At 50.0% G+C, this 20,419-nt stretch overlaps 1 protein-coding gene across 2 annotated transcripts; it reads left to right on the plus strand.

Annotated features, from left to right (window-relative positions):
- The first annotated feature begins 99 nt into the window (after positions 1 to 99).
- On the plus strand, positions 100 to 19,579 carry DHX38 (DEAH-box helicase 38). Of its 2 annotated transcripts, XM_030298510.1 has the most exons (27): positions 100 to 393; positions 2,403 to 2,742; positions 3,091 to 3,278; positions 3,930 to 4,031; positions 4,822 to 4,969; positions 5,124 to 5,242; positions 5,393 to 5,469; positions 5,939 to 6,094; positions 6,608 to 6,769; positions 6,963 to 7,070; positions 7,418 to 7,530; positions 9,090 to 9,227; positions 9,840 to 10,026; positions 10,162 to 10,347; positions 10,733 to 10,873; positions 11,223 to 11,333; positions 11,429 to 11,545; positions 11,729 to 11,836; positions 12,385 to 12,497; positions 13,225 to 13,433; positions 13,558 to 13,712; positions 14,142 to 14,297; positions 14,394 to 14,528; positions 14,730 to 14,855; positions 15,602 to 15,697; positions 17,123 to 17,244; positions 19,085 to 19,579. In XM_030298510.1, exons 2-27 carry the CDS (start codon positions 2,420 to 2,422, stop codon positions 19,167 to 19,169), a joined length of 3,681 nt encoding a protein of 1,226 aa, XP_030154370.1. In that variant the 5' UTR covers positions 100 to 393; positions 2,403 to 2,419; the 3' UTR covers positions 19,170 to 19,579. The 2 variants fall into 2 exon arrangements, with proteins under 2 accessions (XP_030154370.1, XP_030154371.1); XM_030298511.1 differs by lacking the exons at positions 100 to 393; positions 2,403 to 2,742 and adding an exon at positions 3,707 to 3,722 and having other exon boundaries at positions 3,103 to 3,278.
- The last annotated feature ends 840 nt before the right edge of the window (positions 19,580 to 20,419 follow it).

Genomic DNA, 20,419 nt, shown 5'->3' on the forward strand with positions numbered 1-20,419 from the left:
CAGGAAGCCTAGCGTCACTTCCGCCCTTATTAAACATGACCGACCTCCTTCCCTTTCTTCTTAGAGCCGAGGCGGGGCCTCGCCTTTCAGGCTAACTATGATTGGTCGCGATGAGACTCGGAAATGTCTCTGACCAGGGTTCCAGAGGAGGATACTCTAGCGTTGAGTGCTTGGTTGCTTTCTATACCACACTTGGCGCCAGGAACTGCGGTTTCCGGGCTGCTCTCGATGGTTATCTCTGGACGGATAGAGGGGATCGCGCAGGGTATTATGGGACAATAATGGCCGCGCTCAAGGTTTGGGATTGGCTTTCTGAGGCGATCTGAGTGAGGGGTGGCGGTGCCGGCGCCCCGAAATCTGGGACAGGAGGTCCCAAGAGTCGGGTTTGGTGAGGTGAGTGTCCTTTCTTTCTTCTTGACCTGCCCTTCGTCAATTACGGCAGCTCCAAGCGGCGGATATGGGTCCTTCGCTCAGGTTCCGGTCCGAGTTTGCGGTCTCGTCCCTGTCACCCAATTTGCCTTTCTTACCCTTGGGATGCTGCACCGGTCCGGGCTTTCCTGTCCTTTCTCCTTGATCTGGTCAGATACTGCTGCCTGGCTGCCCAGGGGTCATCCTGCACCCTTCTTTAGGCCTCTGCATTGGCCCCCTCCCAAGCAGAGGCCGAGCCTAAGTAGGGCTCCTTGTGTCTTTCTTCTCTGTCATAGTGGTATCTTTACTATGTGATCTCCTCTACTAGAATGTCAACTCCAAGAGGGCGGGATTTTTGCCTGTTTTGTTCTTTGTTCTTTTCCTATTGCCCAGAACAGTGATTGGGTCACAGAAGGTATTCGATGGAAAATTGTTGAATGAGTAAATCTAGTTTTTCTAAATTTTCTATTCTTAATTGGCTTCTTTGTCACTAATCATTCTCCAGAATCCAGTCCTTTTAATTCCTTATTTGTTCTCAGCAGCTAGTTAAGTCCTATCAGACTCCTTGTCTTGTGCTATTGGGATCTTCCTTTGCTGTCTCTAGATATGTTTGTTTTCCTGTTCTCCATTAATCAGTTTAAATTCATTCATTCATTTATTCACCAAACTTTATTTCACTAGGTGCTGGCTGTAGTAATAGCAAGATAGACAAGGTTCTCTTTGGCATCCTAGGAGTATATTTTTTAGTTCATGCTACTGTTGAGCATAGCATATATATGTTTACCTTCCTGTTTAGATTTCCTCACATGCACAGAAGTCACCAATATGCAGCTCTGTCTTTTCTCTTCTGCCTGATGGCATTTTTCAAAATGCAACTCTTGTGTCTGTGTTGGTATTATGTTTGACAATATTTCTCTGTAGAGCCGTGCATGTTAATTAGAACTGGGCAAAACATCCTGGATTCTGGTGGTACCCTACACCTTGACAGTTCCTTTGCTTCACTGACTTGTTGAAAGAGGAGAATTATCCAAGCACCTAGAATCGGTGTATGTTTATAAGTGGATGGTGTGTAATGGGATGTAAAGAGGAATGAATTTGATACACGTTGAGTGTCAGAAAATCTTATAATCACCTTAATACTTTTCAGGAAACCATTTCATAACCTAGTGTTTCTCGTTAATATTTTTGGTGAACATGGATTGTTATTAAACAAGATCCCAACTGCCGGGAGGTAATTCTTTTCTACAAAACACAACTGGTCCAAAAAAATCCACTAGTATATGGATCACATAGTATATGGTAGCTTTATACCCCAGCATGTCTACTCTGCTGTATCTGTAGTTTAAAGGGAGGGAGAAGTAGAAGGGCTCATGTAGAAAATGTTGAGCCCCGATTAGTACAGAGAAGCATGGCAAATAAAATAACGTGACAGTTACTTTTATGTATGGCTTTATGGTTACAGAGAGCTTTCGCATACACTTTCTTGTGGGATTCTTATAATAATTCCGTGGACTAAATAAAGCAAAAAATATTTCTGTTTCACAGATACAGAAATTATGCCTAACCAAATATTGTTATCTGCTTACAATCATACAAGTAGACAATATCAAAAGATTGCATTCTAATTGAGGATTCTGGCTTCAAATCTAGTGGTATTTCCCCTACAGTCCCTTTCTAGATGCCATCATGTTCTAGTAAGTGTCCTTCGTGAGGACTGTGCTTGCCTGGTATCCTCTTGGATCCTGGTGTTTGGTGGGTGTGTGAATGTGTGTCTCTGTTTCTGATGTGTATCAGAGTGGGAGTAGGAGGATCTTTTGAGATTGTCAGTGACATAATGGAAAGATTTTGGCAAGAGGTAGCTAAACAAATCCTGGTCTTGATGGGGAGGTTAACTCCCTGAATATCCCTGTAACTTCAGTTATCCTGGGATATAGCAGAGCTATACCTTTTCTCCTTTTATATCCAATACAAAATGGGTTGTCTTCCTTCCACAGAAATCCCAGAGCCTGTCATGGAGGACACCAGCGAGGATGCCTCGATCCATCGATTGGAAGGCACTGATCTGGAATCTCAGGTTGGTGGTCTTATTTGTAAGACTAAAAGTGCAGCCAGTGAACAGCATGTCTTCAAGGCCCCTGCCCCCCGCCCTTCCTTGCTGGGACTGGACTTGTTGGCTTCCTTGAAACGAAGGGAGCGAGAGGAGAAGGACGATGGAGAGGACAAGAAGAAGTCCAGAATCTCTTCCTACAAGGACTGGGAAGAGAGCAAAGATGACCAGAGAGATGCTGAGGAGGAAGATAGTGACCAAGCTGGCCGACATAGCCGAAAAGACAGGTAAAGGCTTTTGGATGGGTTGACCAAAAGGGAATGAGAATGGAGGCCAGGGAATAACATCCCATGTTGATTTCTGTTTTCTTGTTGGACATATAGATCTTTATGGTTTTATTATGATTCCGTAGTATTGAAGTAGATAGGAACTGATATTTTCTTCAGATGTGTGGGAAACATTCAAAGGTGACTAAAGAGTAGAGCACAAAGATTAGAAATGATTTGGGTTGTTGCCATCAGTAAGCCTGTAGGGAGATTAAGTGGAAAAGGTCAGGTCACCCAGCCAGCCCCGCTTTGGGGGCAAGGTTTTTCTCCTAAGGAGGGGCGTTTTACCACTTGCCCTCTCTGTTTCAGGCATTATCGATCTGCTCGGGTAGAGACTCCATCCCATCCTGGTGGTGTGAGTGAAGAGTTTTGGGAACGCAGTCGGCAGAGAGAGCGGGAGCGGCGGGAACATGGCGTCTATGCCTCGTCCAAAGAAGAAAAGGATCGGAAGAAAGAGAGATCACGGGATCGAGACTCTGACCGCAAGAGAGACAGAGGTAACCAGCCCAGCCTAGTTCCTATAGCCCAGTAAGCATTTGAGTGGACATGTCAGCTTCTTTCCTGTTTAAGGAATTTTTCTAATGCCTGATAATTAGGGAGCCCTGTTGGTGTTGATAGTGTTGGGGTTGGGAATAGCAGGCTGTTTAAGAACTGTCACTTGCAGCATAGCTGCTTTGCTTGAGTGTGTAGTTCTCGTTTAATTATGAAAATTGGTGATACAGGCGATACCAGGCAGTGTGTATAAGAAACCAGAATTTACAGTGGTGTTGGTGACAGAGAAAGGACAGTGCTGTGAAGCAAAGCTGGACATAGAATCCAACGCTGGCTTTGCTCAGTATTATTTAAATTTTATAGCTTATAGACTGGTAACCATTAACAGCTATTCATTGTAGACTTATAACTATTGTTTTTTGAATTCTTGCAGGAAAATAACTGTTACTGTGAGTTTGAAACTTTGTAGCCAGTAACTATTTTTTCCCCCTGAAAGAATGGGGATATGTGAGTTTCAGGAGCCCATGGATCGCATTAGAGCAGTGCAGGTTGCACCTGTGAGTGAGTGGGAAGGCCTGTCCTTTCTCTAGGGTGAAGATGGGTGGAAGTTAGGATGGGACACACATTTTCAAAGCTCTGCACATGGCTCTTGACAGATGAGAGGGATAGAAGCAGACACAGCAGCAGATCTGAGCGGGATGGAGGGTCAGAGCGCAGCAGAAGAAATGAACCGGAGAGCCCGAGACACCGACCTAAAGGTAGACTGAGCCGTTGCTTGTGGTGATTTGTCAGGGGTCAGTGTATACAAGGCAGCGTCCTCAGTTGATATGCCGTGGGCAGAGTCAACTGCTGGTTCCACTATGAACTTCTTGGAATACTTGGTTCTGAGTCAGGTTGGAAGGCCCTGGACCTCCCTGTTGAGACGGATATGCTCCTCTAAGTTGGTAGGCCAGTGGACTGAATGGCCAGTTTTCCAAATGGCAGGAAAGAATAGGGAGCTGGGGAACAGAAGAATTGATTAAAAATAATTATTTAGGGGTACCTGTGTGGCTCAGTCGGCTAAGCATCCAACTTTGGCTCAAGTCATGATCTCACGGTTCATGGGTTCGAGCCCCGCGTCGGGCTCTGTGCCTGCAGTGTGAAGCCTGCTTGAGATTCATCCTCTCTCTCTCTCTCTCTCTCTCTCTCTCTCTCTCTCACTCTCTCTGCTCCTCCCCCACTTGTGCACACACAACACACACTCAAAATAAATAAATAAACTTAAACAAGTTGTTTATATTCAAGAGGAATATGTTTGCTGAGAGAAATTGGATATTCTTCAAGATGTTGTAAACACATTAAAAAAAAGAAAAGTGTTATAAATACGTGAAAACTGGCCTATTAAAATCCAGATACCTTAAAAATTGTCAAGATTGTGTTACAAGTAGATATCAAGTCTATTGATAGTGAAAGAAAGAGATTTGGGGAATTCACTTTTGGCTGATAGCCCTAGAGCCGTGTCCCAGTGAAGTTAGAGGTTTCTGGTGGATGTGTTCTTTGTCGCCCCAGATGCAGCTACCCCTTCAAGGTCTACCTGGGAGGAAGAGGACAGTGGCTGCGGTTCCTCAAGGCGCTCGCAGTGGGAATCGCCTTCCCCGACACCTTCCTATCGAGATTCTGAGCGGAGCCATCGGCAGTCCAGTCGAGATCGCGATAGGTGATGTTCTGGGCAGAGCAGCCCAGTTTCTCTGGGTGGGTGGCAAAGGGTGGACGTGATGAGGGCAAAGGGATCTGGGCTGGGGGAACAGATGGCAGCTGGGGAACATGTCTCAGCTTAGTGACTTAGTGATGCTGGTTACACGGTCTCCCAGGTCCGTGAGGAGCAAGTACTCAGATGACACACCTCTGCCAACCCCATCCTACAAATACAACGAATGGGCCGATGACAGGAGACACCTGGGGTCCACACCCCGTCTGTCCAGGGGCCGAGGTATGGCAGGGGGAGGGAGGGGGACAGGGAAGCAGGATCATTTGTCCCAGTGAGGCTGAGCAAAGCTGCGCTTCTGGAGCTGTGCGGCTTTGCAGGGCTCTTGGTGGGGCTGGGGGTGTTTGGACTGACCTGCTGCGTGTTCTCCTTCAGGAAGACGGGAGGATGGCGAAGAAGGAATTTCATTTGACACAGAAGAGGAACGGCAGCAGTGGGAAGATGACCAGAGGGTAAAAACCTTATGTCTTTGAGGCATAAAGGAATGAGGAGTGGTGGACCTCCATGGGTGAATGGGCCACGAGTGACGCTCTAGTGGAATTGGACTTTGATGAGGGCAGTTAGCACTGGATGGTCTCTAGAGCCGAGCTGGATTCAGTCCCAAAGCCTCGGAGTCTCTCCAGAGGCACAGGCTCCTCTGTGAAACTTCTCACCTGCCACTGGCAGACCTGTTTTAGTTAAGCGTTGGTGCCACCTTGTGGTGAATGTAAGAAGTGCCGTCACGATGGGCGGCCACATAGTCCGTCCCCGCCTGTGTCCTCCACAGGGCTCGTCCTAGAGCACATGGTCTTCCTCCTGCACCTCCCACAAACATTGCTCCACCACACCAGTGACTTCTCACCAGACACCTCCCCTCTGGTCTTGTCTTGCACATAAACTCGATCTGTTCCTTGTTTTCACTGCTCTGTCACATCGCTGCAGCAAGCTGACCGGGACTGGTACATGATGGATGAGGGATACGATGAGTTCCACAACCCCCTGGCCTACTCCTCCGAGGACTACGTGAGGAGGCGGGAGCAGCACCTGCATAAACAGAAGCAGAAGCGCATTTCCGCTCAGCGGAGACAGATCAATGAGGTGGGCTGCTGGCGGTAGCTGGAGTGAACCCGGCTGGCGTTGGGCATGTGGGAGAAGCGCGGGGCTTGTGCACATGGTGGCAGCACAGCTGGCCTCTTGTTGCTGAAGTATTGGGTGTCGCTGTGCCTCTAGTCTGAGGAGGGTGGGCGTAGAGCCTTTCAGTGGTTATCTCCTAACCTCTCTCTCTCTTGTAGTCCTCCTTCCATGCTGGGATGGGAACTAGTAGGGTGTTCTTTGTGTCTCTGCGTGGGGCTGCGGACGCTCGCCATTTGTGTGTCCGTATAGAGGTTCTGACTCACATATAAAGGGCTGCTGCTTGGAAAAAATGTCGCCGGTGGTTTGGGATCAGTCACTTTTCTTTCTTAGGAGCCACAGGGTACAGAGGCCTGTGACATGTCTACAGCCCAGGCCTCGCGTGGCCCTTCTCTCAGGACTTGATGTGTGGACTCTCCCAGTGACCCTTCAGATGCCTTGTGGTTGCAGTCTGAGCGCGGCCCCCTGTTGTGTTCTCAGGATAACGAGCGCTGGGAGACCAACCGCATGCTCACCAGTGGAGTGGTCCATCGGCTAGAGGTGGATGAGGACTTTGAGGAGGACAGCGCAGCCAAGGTGCATCTGATGGTGCACAACCTGGTTCCTCCCTTCCTTGACGGACGCATCGTCTTCACCAAGCAGGTGAGGCCGCTGGGGCCTGAGAGAAGAAAGCTCAGATAGAATTGAGCTGAGAGTGGGGGGAAAAAAAAGAGGAAAAAAAAGCCCCCATCCCAATAGGATAGAAATCCTTTCATTTATTAGGGCTGTCATGAAGTGGACCTTCCTGTTGAGTGTAACGATCAGTGGAGAATTCCTCTTTTTCCCCAACCTACAGCCAGAGCCTGTGATTCCAGTCAAGGATGCTACTTCTGACCTGGCCATTATTGCCCGGAAAGGCAGTCAAACAGTGCGGAAGCACAGGGAGCAGAAGGAACGCAAAAAGGTTGGTTTCTTGTCCTTTGGGGCCTGGGAGTCTGTTTTTTTTCTTTTTAGAAATTGCATGAGATCTCACGGGTAGAGGTCCTCTTGGAAGTTCGAGGACACTCACACAGCAAGAACCAGCTGTTGGAGGAGGGCTTCGTGTTCCTCCACCAAGGCCTTTGTTAAGACAACCACAGGGCCCGATGCTCTGGTGGCTTGAGGTAGAAGAAGAGAATGTGGGCGCCGGGCCACTGCGGCTTTGTGGAAATTTACCACCTGCTAGATGGAGCCTCCTGTGCAAGTGGGATTGGTTTGCCATGGACCACAGTCGTGTTACACGATGGAGCAGACTTTCCGTGTTTTTTTTAGGCTCAACACAAACACTGGGAACTGGCTGGAACCAAGCTGGGAGATATAATGGGTGTCAAAAAAGAGGAAGAGCCCGATAAAGCGCTGACAGAAGACGGTAAAGTGGACTATAGGTAGGAGTCTTGGTCAGCAGTGGGCTGTCTCCTGAGCCAGCGGCCCTCAAGGACACTTGCTGGGGAACTGAGAGAATTTGTGGCTCATGAACAGAAAAAATAGGTCACTTTGGATCTTCTAGTCTGTTCTCATCCCTTCCTCCTGGTCTCTCTTCTACCATCTTCAGCTTTTCCTAGATATTATTCCTGCCACCACCACTACTACTGCTATAGGAGTGACCTCAGTGCCTGTCAGCGTTAAATGCCTCACAGATACTGACTGAATTCTCAACGACAGTCCCACGAGATAGGTGCTCTCCTTCCCATTTTTCGTGTGTAGAGGATGAGACCCAGGGAGGTTAAGTAACTTGTTTGAGGTCACCCAGCTGTAAATAGAGCGATGCTCAGACCCAGACATTGTAGCTTTGGAGCCTGGTGTCTTAGTCATGGTGCTGAAGTGCGCTTCTGATGTTCAGTGTTGGAAGGTAGGCTTTGCCCCCTTAGATTTCAGTTTAATGGAAGGAAGAACCACTTTTAACAGTGTTTTGAAAATAGGAAAGATTGTTTTTACCAGGGAGTGGCTTCCCTGTTCATAGAGGTATTTAAGCAGATGGTAGATAGCTGCCTGTTGGGGTTCACACGTTGGGTAGATGGCTGGACTCAAATGTCCCTCCTGAATCTCATCCTTTGAACATACTGAAGTCTTACTGAACTGGCATCCAAGTGAATAATTCCCTGCACCCCTCTGAGAAATAACCCAAATGAGAAGTCAGTACTGATGGTCAGCCCTTGTTAGTTTATAAATGTAATCCCGTAGGCATTAATTGTTAGCTGACTGAGAGTGACGGAGAAATTAGAATAGGAAGCCTGACAGGGTGTGGGGGGAGGTCTGAAAGGGGGACAGGTCTCGGGAGAGTGGCGGGCACCAGACATGTGGACGCCCACTGGCAGCACTGAACCGCTCTCTCTTTGCAGTCTTGGGAAAATTACAAAGTTCTTTGGAGTCTAGGCGTGTATACATGTGTCAGATATTTGTGTGCTTTCAGTAGAAGCTGGAGGTCACTACTAAGTGGGACTATTTTTTCTCACAATTCTTTGAAAACGAAGCTTTACAGACCATGCCATCCGCCATCCTGCCAGGAGGAGAGAGGAGGTCTGACCCTGGTCAGGACTCTGTAGCCATGACTCCTCCATTTAGCCCTTCGAGCATTGAGCATTGTGCTGGGTATTCTGTACAAGATAATTACCTGGTGATCTCATTTCCTCTTCTGGTTGAGCTTTTTGGGGCAGAGAACTGGCCCATTTGTTAACCTGAACTCCTCTCAGTCATACTTAGTTTTCTTTGCCCAGGGAATGTTGGGTATGTTGTGGATGATGGTTCTCAGACCGCAGTTCTAGTCCCTTAGGCCAGAGGAGACGAGAAACATCTTGGATCACCTGGCTGCTCTAGTGTCTCAAAGATTTCTTGCGTCTTGTTGAGGTGGGTCTTGTTCTTGGGTGTAGGAAGAAGGACAGTAACCCAGTCAGGAAAAACAGTGTGGGAAATTGTGCAGGGTGCTTAGGCTGCTGTGTGTTCTCAGGACGGAGCAGAAGTTTGCGGATCACATGAAGAAAAAGAGTGAAGCTAGCAGCGAATTTGCCAAAAAGAAGTCGATTCTGGAGCAGAGGCAGTACCTGCCCATCTTTGCTGTGCAGCAGGAGCTACTCACTATTATCAGGTAACTTGTCTAGGAATTCCAGTGTTGACTGGGTGTCCCTTGGGTCCCTTGTGTTTACTCAGTAGCTCTTTTACTTTGGGCTGTTGCATCTGGTAGAGAAGGGAGAGAATTTTTTCTTATCTGACCTCCATACCCTGGGCTACTTTGCATGAAGTAATAAGCAAAATGACTTTGCTCTGTTATATTTCATTTGTTTAAACCTCACCATCTTCTTTTTTTTTTAAATGTTTTATTTATTTATTTTGAGAGAGGCGGGGGGCATGAGCAGGGAGGGGCAGAGAGAAAGAGAGAATCCTAAGCAGGCTCTGTGCTGTCCATGCAGAGCCCGATGTGGGGCTCAATCTCACAAACCATGAGGTCATGATCTGAGCTGAAACCAAGACTTGGATGCTTAACTGACTGAGCCACCTAGGCACCCCTAAACCTTACCATCTTCTAGACATTGTAGGGGGTGTCTTCATTCGGGGCTGTTTTCCCAGGGAAATCTGCCTTTAAGCAGGCGTGCTCCTTGGATAGCCAGACATAGGCATAGGAGGTGGCAGCGTCTTGTTGGAGGATTGGAGGTGGCCATCCGCCTGACCTGATTTGCCCTTCGTCTTCTTTCCCTTGTAGAGATAACAGCATCGTGATTGTGGTTGGAGAAACAGGGAGCGGTAAGACCACCCAGCTGACACAGTACTTGCATGAAGACGGTTACACGGACTACGGGATGATTGGGTGCACCCAGCCTCGGCGTGTGGCTGCCATGTCGGTGGCCAAGAGAGTCAGTGAAGAAATGGGAGGAAGCCTTGGTGAGGAGGTGAGTGGGCACGAGGGCTGAGCTGTACAGCTTCTGTCCTTTTGAGCTGACCTCCTAAGGCCTGGGCCCAGCATGGGGTATGCGGGCAGTGAGCTGGGGCCCAGAGCTTCTGAGCTGTCTCTCCCTGGCTTTCAGGTGGGTTATGCCATCCGCTTTGAAGACTGCACCTCAGAAAACACCTTGATCAAATACATGACTGACGGGATCCTGCTCCGGGAGTCCCTCCGGGAAGCAGACTTGGATCACTATAGTGCCATCATCATGGACGAGGCTCACGAGCGCTCCCTCAACACTGACGTGCTCTTTGGGCTGCTGCGGGAGGTGAGGGCTGTGGGGCACAGTCTGTCTGCACCCGTGGGGCTTTGATGCGTGCCCTGTTGGTAGTTCCTGACCGAGGTACTCCGGGTGGGCTGGGGTCTCGCCTGGGGGATCCAAGAGGGTCTCTGACAGGCCTGAGTTTGCTGAGGCCTCCAGGTTGCCAGGTTGAGACCTGGGATGTAGTTTATTCTGTTCTTGCTCAGCCAAGAGACTCCGGGTTCTCTTGGCTGTGGCTCTATGGGTTCGGTCCTCAGGACCGTTAGGAATCTAATGTGCCCATCTGTCAGCTTCAGCTTGTTTCATCTGGGAGTAATGTTGCTGAGATTGGAGGGAGGGAGCCAAGTGTTCCAAATCTATAGGGAAGCCTCGGACTGACCTCTTCTCTCAGGTGGTGGCTAGGCGCTCAGACCTGAAGCTCATTGTCACATCGGCTACTATGGATGCAGAGAAATTTGCTGCCTTTTTCGGGAATGTTCCCATCTTCCACATCCCTGGTCGTACCTTCCCTGTTGACATTCTCTTCAGCAAGGTACTGAGGCCTCCTTTTTGAACCATTCCTGACCTCTGATGAGAAGTCAGTTGGAGGGCATGGGGTAGGGAACTGAGCCAGGAAAGGTTTTTGGGGTTACCGTGGGGCAGATGGGGCACTCTAGCTCTAGGTCTGAGACACAAAGGACTGTACTCGGGGGAGGTCTAGTTTTATTCTTTCATTAGAGCAGCAGTGCAGGGTCCAGAGAGGGCAGTCAGGCCCATCTGTAGCCCTGAAAGTCCACTGGCTCTATCCCTATACCAGTGAGTGACCACCAGTTCCTGAGGGATGTCCAGCCTGCATTTCTCTCGATGCTTCCCTTTGACCATGTCTCTGACTGGTGTTGCAGACGCCGCAGGAGGATTATGTGGAGGCCGCGGTGAAGCAGTCCTTACAGGTGCACCTGTCGGGGGCCCCCGGGGATATCCTTATCTTCATGCCTGGCCAAGAGGACATTGAGGTGCGTGCCTTGGTCATGACCATGATGAGCAGGTAGGATCCTACATATGGGAGTTTGGGGCTCTGGTATCTCATGGCTCCTCTCTGTGCCCTCAGGTGACCTCAGACCAGATTGTGGAACATCTGGAGGAACTAGAGAATGCACCTGCCTTGGCTGTGCTGCCCATCTACTCCCAGCTGCCTTCTGATCTCCAGGCCAAAATTTTCCAGAAGGTGTGATAGCAAGAATATCTGTCTTGGGTACCCACCTTTGGGTCTCCCTGGATTTTCCCAAGGGAGGACTAGAGAGAGGGTGTTACTTTCCCTGCAGGGGTGGGGTGTGCTCTTTGCCCTGTGGAGTCTTTCCTACCTGAGGGCCTACAGCCTTCCTTCTTTGTACATCCTGACTGGTTCTAGGCTCCAGATGGAGTTCGGAAGTGTATCGTTGCCACCAACATTGCCGAGACATCTCTGACTGTCGATGGCATCATGTTTGTTATTGACTCTGGTTATTGCAAATTAAAGGTAAGAAAAGACACAGGCACTAGGGCCCTGGGCCTTCACCTGAAGCTAACTCAATGTAGTAGGTGGTGGGAAGGTAGGCCCTGGGTCTTTAGCCCTTAAACGAGGGATGGACGTGGATTTAAGAGGCTAACATTTGAGTGCTGATTTTGCTGTGCACTTGATTGACTTAATCTTTGTGATAACGCCATGAGTTAGATGATTTAATAACTCTGTGCAGATCCACAGAGCTGGTATTTGTGGGGAAATTTCTTAAGGTTCCTGGTTTCAAAAGGATGGCTGCCAGGGCACCAAGGTGGCTCGGTGGGTTAAGCGACTGACTTGTTATCTCAGCTCAGGTCTTGATCTTAGGGTCATGAGTTCACGCCCCGTAGTGGGCTCAACACTGGGCATGAAGCCTACTTAAAAAGGAAAAAGGATGGCTGTCTGCATTGCTAAAACACTGTACTCTGTGCTGCGTAGCAACCAGGGTTTGTCTGTCTTTGTCTCAAGGTTGCCTCCCCCTTTCCCCTTACTCTATGCTTAATCAGCTCTTTATTGTCCCCTCCTAGGTCTTCAACCCCAGGATTGGCATGGATGCTCTACAGATCTATCCCATCAGCCAGGCCAATGCCAACCAGAGGTCAGGGCGAGCCGGCAGGACGGGCCCAGGTCAGTGTTTCAGGTAGGAGCCCTGTGCTAGCCTGCTCTCTGGGGCAGCGCTGGGATTGCTGAGTGTGGAGCCCAGGCTGGGGCAGTGGGGACTGGACTGTGATCCAGCAGAGGGATGCTGGCCCTAGGATCCCTGAGGCTCGGGACTGATGGTGGGGCTGCCACTTGGTGGTTTGCTCCTCATATGCTGCTGAGCCAAAGAGTAGCCTTTCCAGATGGCTTGGAGGTCTGAGCAGCTTTGGGTGTCAGGCAGTCCCATGTTGAACGTACCTGCACCTGAAGACTCTCACAGGCTAAGTCTGAGCAGATTATATCTTGGCTCCTGTTACACTTCTGCAGTTAGTTTTTCTGATTTTCGTGTTTTAAAAAATAACGTATTCGCTACAGAAATTCAGAAAATACAGAAGAGCATAAAGAAAACAAAACCGAGCCATAAATCTCGTCCCAGGCTCATTGGTTCCAGAATTGAAACAAATATGTAGGAGACTCTAGCAGAAGAGTCAATTGGCAGGACTGATTTGAATGGGTGGAAATCCGGGATTCAGACAGAACAAGGCAGGTGGGGGAAGAAATGAGAACTTGTCCTCCCTGCCTGTGGCTTTCTTCCGTACTGACCTCTGTGGGGTGCAGGTGCAGGGCAAAGCTGGGGTAGCATTGGGTCTTCCACTGCAGGGACCCCTGCGCGGGCAGCCGGGCCCCGAGGCGGTAGATGCAGCAGAGTGTGGTCTTCTTCCCGGCAGGCTCTACACCCAGAGCGCCTACAAGAACGAGCTCCTGACGACCACGGTGCCCGAGATCCAGAGGACTAACCTGGCCAACGTGGTGCTGCTGCTGAAGTCCCTCGGGGTGCAGGACCTGCTGCAGTTCCACTTCATGGACCCGCCCCCCGAGGACAACATGCTCAACTCCATGTATCAGCTCTGGATCCTTGGGGCCCTGGACAACACAGGTGCCGAGCCCCGGGAGCTGGAGATGGGGGTGGTGGTGGTGGTGCTCACGGGCTCTGGCGGTCAGTTTCGCTCCTCGTTTACTTCACTGTGTCCACCGAATGTCTGGGTTCGCTCCTCTCCCAGGTGGGCTGACCTCGACTGGGCGGCTGATGGTAGAGTTCCCGCTGGACCCGGCCCTGTCCAAGATGCTCATCGTGTCCTGTGACATGGGCTGCAGCTCCGAGATCCTGCTCATTGTGTCCATGCTCTCGGTGCCAGCCATCTTCTACAGGCCCAAGGTTGGTGGTGGTGGCCGCTCTGCTCTCCTCGAAGCTGCAGGGGGCTTTACCGGGTTGAGGAAGGGTTAGAGAGGACTGGTTTCTTTCTGTATCATTAAAATGGAACAGAGGCATGGGAGTCAGAGTTTCCAAAGAGTGGTATTACTGCTTTCTGTTAAGCAGGTTGGGGTAGGGGAAAGCATGGGCTAGATCAGTGGTTTTCAGGTGATTTGGAAATTTCTTATCGTCTGGTATAGTTGTGCCTGAGCTGTCACGTTTTAGAGTAGATGTTTTGTCAGAAGCTACGTTATTTTCCCTGGATCGTTAGGGTAACACACTGATGTGTTCAAAGCTGTGCGTGCAGGCAGGTAACAGTGTGAAAAGCTCCGGGATCCTTGCAGTGGGCCTGGACTCCCCATGCTTACAGTAAGGGTCCTTTTTCCTTCCTAGGGCCGAGAGGAGGAGAGTGATCAAATCCGGGAGAAGTTTGCTGTCCCCGAGAGTGATCATTTGACCTACCTGAATGTCTACCTGCAGTGGAAGAATAATAATTACTCCACCATCTGGTGTAACGATCATTTTATCCATGCCAAGGCCATGCGGAAGGTGGGGGCAGTCGCCCAGATAAGCAGGATGTTGGGGTGAGGCGGGGAGGCAGGAGAAGGCGGACTTCATCCTTGCCTGCCCTGTGTCCTTCTCTAGGTCCGGGAGGTGCGGGCTCAGCTCAAGGACATCATGGTACAGCAGCGGATGAGCCTGGCCTCGTGTGGCACTGACTGGGACATCGTCAGGAAGTGTATCTGTGCTGCCTATTTCCACCAGGCAGCCAAGCTCAAGGTGAGCCCAGAGGAGCCTGAGGGAGTTGTGGCCCTTTCCTGGCCTGATAATCATACCAGCGCGGAGTTCTTTCATTCTCATTGTACAGTCCTACAGACCTGGGTTTTCCCCACCAAGGCCTTTGTCAAGACCTGGGATGGAGTGGCTGCCCAGATGAGCAGTATTGTCCTGATGTGGCCACCTTTTGTGTCTCTGCCCTAGGGAATTGGGGAGTATGTGAATATCCGGACAGGGATGCCCTGCCACTTGCACCCCACCAGCTCCCTCTTTGGAATGGGCTACACCCCAGACTACATAGTGTATCACGAGCTGGTCATGACCACCAAGGTGAGTCTTCTCTGACGCAGTTTACTTGACGTGGGCCTACCTGGCTGGGCTGGGCCTTTGTAACCCTTCATTGCCTTCCTGTGTGAGCTGTGAGCCTGGGAGACTTGAGGCCACATGTGTTGCTTTGAGATGAATTGAGAGATTTGAGGATTTGAGGATGCTTACTTGGAATTAACCTTCAGATGCCAGTGACCTCAGCTATGCCACAGCAGGATTGTTTGTTACTTGCTGCCAGGGATGAGCAACCCCTGTTTGTGTCATTAGAAGGGCTTTCTGGGGAGCCTGGGTGGCTCAGTTGGTTAAGTGTCTGATCTCGGGTCATGATCTCACGGTTTGTGAGTTCAGGCCCCACATTGGGCTCTGTGCTGACAGCTCAGAGCCTGGAATCTGTTTCGGATTGTGTCTCCCTCTCACTCTGCCCCTGCCCCGCTCGCACTCTGTCTGTGTCTCAAAAATAAATAAACATTTAAAAATTAAAAAAAAAAAAAAAAAAAGGCTTTCTGAGGGGTTAGGCCTTTTCTCTTGGATACTGGGCGTGGGGGAGGGGCATTTTTTCAAGCATGGAGGGATTTGGGAAAAAGGATTAAAATTCCAGTGTCTGGGGCTTATGTCTGCCTTTTTCAGCCTCACAGGGCTGGGGGTCAGGCCCTTCCCACGTAGGTCCCGATTGTGGAACTACTCGGCGAGGGACGGCCCAAAGCATTGGCCTTCCTGTGACCACCGCTTTGTGACCCTTCTGCCTGCAGGAGTACATGCAGTGTGTCACTGCTGTGGATGGAGAGTGGCTGGCGGAGCTGGGCCCCATGTTCTACAGCGTCAAACAGGCGGGAAAGTCTCGGCAGGTAAGCATCCCACGCTCGCCACGGAGGTTCTGTTTGCCCGTGGGACCCATTTTTCGCACAGCCCGGGATTGAAGACACGTCCTCACCTGACCCCTGTCCTCCTTACTTCTCTCTCAAACATAAAAGCTGTGATGGAGCCAGGTTGGTATGGTAGATTTTCGCCCATCTGCTCCAGTTGCTTGGTCAGATGAGCCTTTTAAAAAAAACCTTATTATTGAAAAGCCCAAATATTCGTAGAAGTATAAAAAACAGTATAGGGAGCTGTCATGTATTCCTTACCGAATCTCCATAATGTTCAACATGTTGGTCAGACCTATTTGGCTTATTCCTCCTCTTCTCCATACGCTAATTTTTTTTCTTAGAAAAAATTTTAAAGCCTCTCTCTGACACTTTATTTCACCAATAAATACTTGAGTAAACATCTCTAAAAAGACTGGTTTTTAAAATGTAACCTTTTTCCCATTATCACTCAACAGAATTAATCCTTAATGTCTTCCAGTCCTTATTCATATTTTGTCATTTGTTTCAAAGATAAACTCGTATGATTTGATTTGCTCGAATCAGAATCTGAATGTTACAGTTAGTTGGTATATGTGTAAGTGTTATGTTCTAGAATGTGCTCTGTTCTCATTCTTTATTATGGCATTGATTACTTGGAGAGACTAGGTCACTTGTAGAATATTCCATTTTCTGTATTTGGCCGATTGCTTTTCGTGATGGCGTTTAACTTGTGCCTCTGTCCCATGTTCTTTCTGTAAACTAGTAATTAATCCAAAAGCCTGATAAGATTCAGGTTCAGCTGTGTTGGGCAAAGATGCACAAATGCGTGCAGTGCCGTGAACTTCCTTTTAGATCCTATCAGGAAGCACGTAAGGGCTGGTGGCCCCACTTTTGGGGATGCTGAGAGTGGTCAGTGGTTCTGCCTGATCCCTCCAGGATAGATTGTCTCCCTGCCACTCCACCTCCTCATGGTCTTTGCGTACGTGGATGGCTGCTGCCTCGAGCTGTCCTTCAGGGCTTCAGACTGTGGGGGGCTTTCCTTCCTCTCTTGTCTGTACTGTCCACACTGGGTCTGTGTGCACCTTCCTTATGTCTGTTCTTCCCAGCCAGCTGATCGTGTCTTCCCTGTTTCTTGTACTTCCTGGCATTACTGTGAACTTGGTAAGAGAGTGAAAGTACTTACGGAATTGAGTGGAGGGCTGAGACACGATAGGGTTAGGACTGAATCGTGTCGTGTCTGTCTTGAATCAACGAACCGGCCTCCAAAGAATAGATGGCCTTGGTGTTGGGGCAGGGAGCCACGTGGCCCCGCCTCTGGGAGGTGGCACTGTGTACACGGCACCTGGCTTGTCGGGGCGAGATGGGTGGGACAAGGCTGTCCACCTGCTGGTGGTGGTCCCCAGTACCTCGCCCTCCCTTTTCTAGGAGAACCGCCGACGGGCCAAAGAGGAAGCCTCTGCCATGGAGGAGGAGATGGCACTGGCTGAGGAGCAGCTGCGAGCCCGCCGGCAGGAGCAAGAAAAGCGCAGCCCTCTGGGCAGTGTCAGGTGGGCTGCGGCCTCGGGACCCTGGCTGGGATGGTGCCTGCCCCTGGGAGGCTCTGGGGAGCAGCCCGATAGACTGAGCAGGTCCCCATGCAGGCCGGTGATCTAAAATTTGAGTGTGTGGAGCTGAGCTGGTCACAGAAGTTGACTGGTTCCATGGAGGCATGGGAGGAGTTCCAGACATACTCTCAAGGGGAGTATGCATCTGCAGTTCCTGGTCATTGTCATGTTGTACTGAGGCCTGCGGTGGGCTGGAGAAGTAGGCAGGGCTTATAGCTCTACCGACAGGCTAGGGCTTGGAAATCACGTGGAGACGGGAGGAGAGTCTTGGGCTTCTGTGTCTGCTGGTGCCTGGAGTCAGGTCAGACTTCACAGGTGAAGGGCACAGTTCTCCACAAGACTGCCTTCACTTCAGGGGCACCTGGGTGGCTCAGCCAGTCAAGTGTCCAACTGGAGCTTGGGTCGTGATCTCGCATTCTGTGAGCTCAAGCCCCGTGTCAGGCTCTGTGCTGACAGTTTGGAGCCTGGAACCTGCTTCAGATTCTGTGTCTCCCTCTCTCTCTCTGCCCCTCCCCTGCTCACACTCTGTCTCTCTCTGGAAAAAAAAAAAAAAAAAAAAAAGACTGCCTTTACTTCAGACACCAGCTATAACTTGGGGTGTGCTAAAGATCCCTCTCACTTCTGACCAACTTGCTACATATTTGGGGATCTGCATGGACTCCCCCGCCATTTGATAACTTGCTAGAATAAGTTGCTAGAATAAGTTGCTAGAATAACTCACAGAACTCAGGAAAGTACTGTGTTTGAGATTACAATTTTATTATAGCCAAAGGTTACAAATCAGCACCAAGGGAGAGATGCATAGAGTGAGGTCTGGGATGGTCCCAAATGAGAAGCTTCCATTGTCCTCGGGGCCGCATTACCCTCCTGGCCCATTCGTGTGTGATAGTATGCACAGAGCATTGCTAGCCAGGGAAGCTTCAGCGTCCAGAGCTTTATTGGGGTTTCATTACATAGTCACGAATGGTTGAGTATGTATCCATGTGATTGACTCAGTCTCCAGCTTCCTTTCCATAGAGGGTGAGCTGATATCATGAGTCTCAAAGTATAGCCTTCTGGTCATGTACTTGGTTTTTCTTTAAAAAAAATTTTTTTTTAACGTTTATTTATTTTTGAGACAGAGAGAGACAGAGCATGAATGGGGGAGGGTCAGAGAGAGGGAGACACAGAATCCGAAACAGGCTCCAGGCTCTGAGCTGTCAGCACAGAGCCCGACGCGGGGCTCGAACCCACAGACCGCAAGATCATGACCTGAGCCGAAGTCGGCCGCTTAACTGACTGAGCCACCCAGGCGCCCCACGTACTTGGTCTTTCTAGCTGGGCCAGCCCTTATCCTGAGTCCTCTTGTTAGGATAAACTATCAGATGTTACCATGTGTAACAGAGACACTCAATCCCTCTGGCAATCTCGAGGTTTTAGAGATGACCTCCCAGGACTGGGGACTAGGGCCAGCCAGATTCTTTATTAGAAGGTGGAGTGGCCGTCTGGTGAGGTGGCTGGAAGACTGCTTCCATAGCTCACCTGGGAGGCATGAAAGGAATTGTTAAAAAATTTAGCTGCCAACAGTCCTTGGTGGGTATCAGAGTCAGGTGGTGCTGTTACTCTGCTCCCCATCACAAATGGGGATGGCAGCAGGGGGGAAATGTGCTGGGGGAGAAGACCGTTCAGCCCCAAAGCCTGCTCACACATAGAAAGAGCAAGGCCTCAGGCTCCTTGCTGTGCTGTGCATCCTGGTTGGCGTGAGTAGCAGTGTGATTCCTCACCCCTCTTTCCGTGTCTCCAGGTCTACAAAAATCTACACTCCAGGTCGGAAGGAGCAAGGGGAACCCATGACCCCTCGCCGCACGCCAGCCCGCTTTGGGCTCTGAGCCGAGGCTCTCCCTGCAGAGGATGCAGCGTGTGTTGAGTCCTGAGCCCTGTGGCCAGAGCATCCGGGGCCTGCCAACAAAACCCTTTGATCTGCGCACTTTCGTCTGTGTACATCACAGCCCCCGGGGCAGCTCCTGCAGGGGCCAGCTCTACAACAGAGGGAGTGGCAGTTCCTTGGTGCAGGGCTGCAGGTCACGGTGCGGAGCAGCGAGAGCTGCCAGGGCAGTGAGAGCTGGCCAGACCCACTGTGTCCAAATAAACCATTCCTGGGACGCTTGGTGTATAAATGACTTGGCCGTAACTATGGTTTTTTAAAATTCTGTGTAAAGCAGCAAAATAGACCTACAGGGAATTGTAATTTGGTTATAATTCAGGATTTGGAAATAAATTTATTGTTTGTAAAATGTTATTGCATTTTGGACTGTTCCTTTTTCCCTCGCTGCCCTAAATTACATAATGATAGAAGATGGGCAAGACGCCGACTTGACTTTGTTTAGGTGGCTCCGTCTAAAATCTCACCTCATCTTATTTCTGTTCTCCAGGCAGTCCTCTTAGAAGAGGGTTGGCAGGGTGGGACACAGCTGGCAGGGACAGTTAATGGCCTGGGGCACTAGGCGGGCCAAACTCTGAGGGCGCCTTACTGTTCCCAAGGCTGGAGGGCAGGACAAGGCTGGCCAACGGCCAAGTGGGAGGGAGGTGAGTAGCCATGCGCCCTCTTCCCTTCCCCAGGTGTGGGTTGGCTGCTCTCTTGCTCAAAATGGCAGAAGTTTGCTCTGCGTGTGTAAGGGTGCTGTATTGGCAAAAATAGTGTAACATACTGCTTCTTGATTTTTGTGTAAAGGATGATCCTTGCACTGAAATCACTAAGCTTTTCTCTTGTTAAGCAGCCTGTATCTGCTGAGGTGGCTCTTTGGGTATTTGGCCCTTTGCATCACGCATGGTCTTTATTTTGTGATCCCCTGGGGTTGGGCTTCTGCTGGGTGTGCTGGTTGCAAGGTTCTGTGTCGGGGCTGAATCACTGCTGGGGTTGGCTTGGGGCTCAGAAGCACCTTGATCCCAGGCCAGCACTCAGCTCCAGCCCCTTGGGTCATGCTGCTATTACTTCTATTCCCTTTCTCACTTTGTTCCTGGGATGTGAATTTAAAATTTAAGTCAATTTTACAGATGAATTTGGAAGCTTGGCTTTGTCAGCCAGCACCAGCTACCACCTCCACTTCCATTCTTTTTACCTCTAACTGCCTTTATTGGG

The sequence above is a fragment of the Lynx canadensis genome, chromosome E2, assembly GCF_007474595.2.
Source record: "Lynx canadensis isolate LIC74 chromosome E2, mLynCan4.pri.v2, whole genome shotgun sequence".
Classification (NCBI taxonomy): Eukaryota; Metazoa; Chordata; class Mammalia; order Carnivora; family Felidae; genus Lynx; species Lynx canadensis.

Bases quoted from the DNA above. Each gene is read 5' to 3' on its own strand.
- DHX38 (XM_030298510.1), top strand. From the start codon at position 2,420: ATGGAGGACACCAGCGAGGATGCCTCGATCCATCGATTGGAAGGCACT. The intron at 10,874-11,222 runs GTACTGAGGCCT...CTGGTGTTGCAG, and splicing joins TTGACATTCTCTTCAGCAAG to ACGCCGCAGGAGGATTATGT. The intron at 14,856-15,601 runs GTGAGTCTTCTC...TTCTGCCTGCAG, and splicing joins AGCTGGTCATGACCACCAAG to GAGTACATGCAGTGTGTCAC.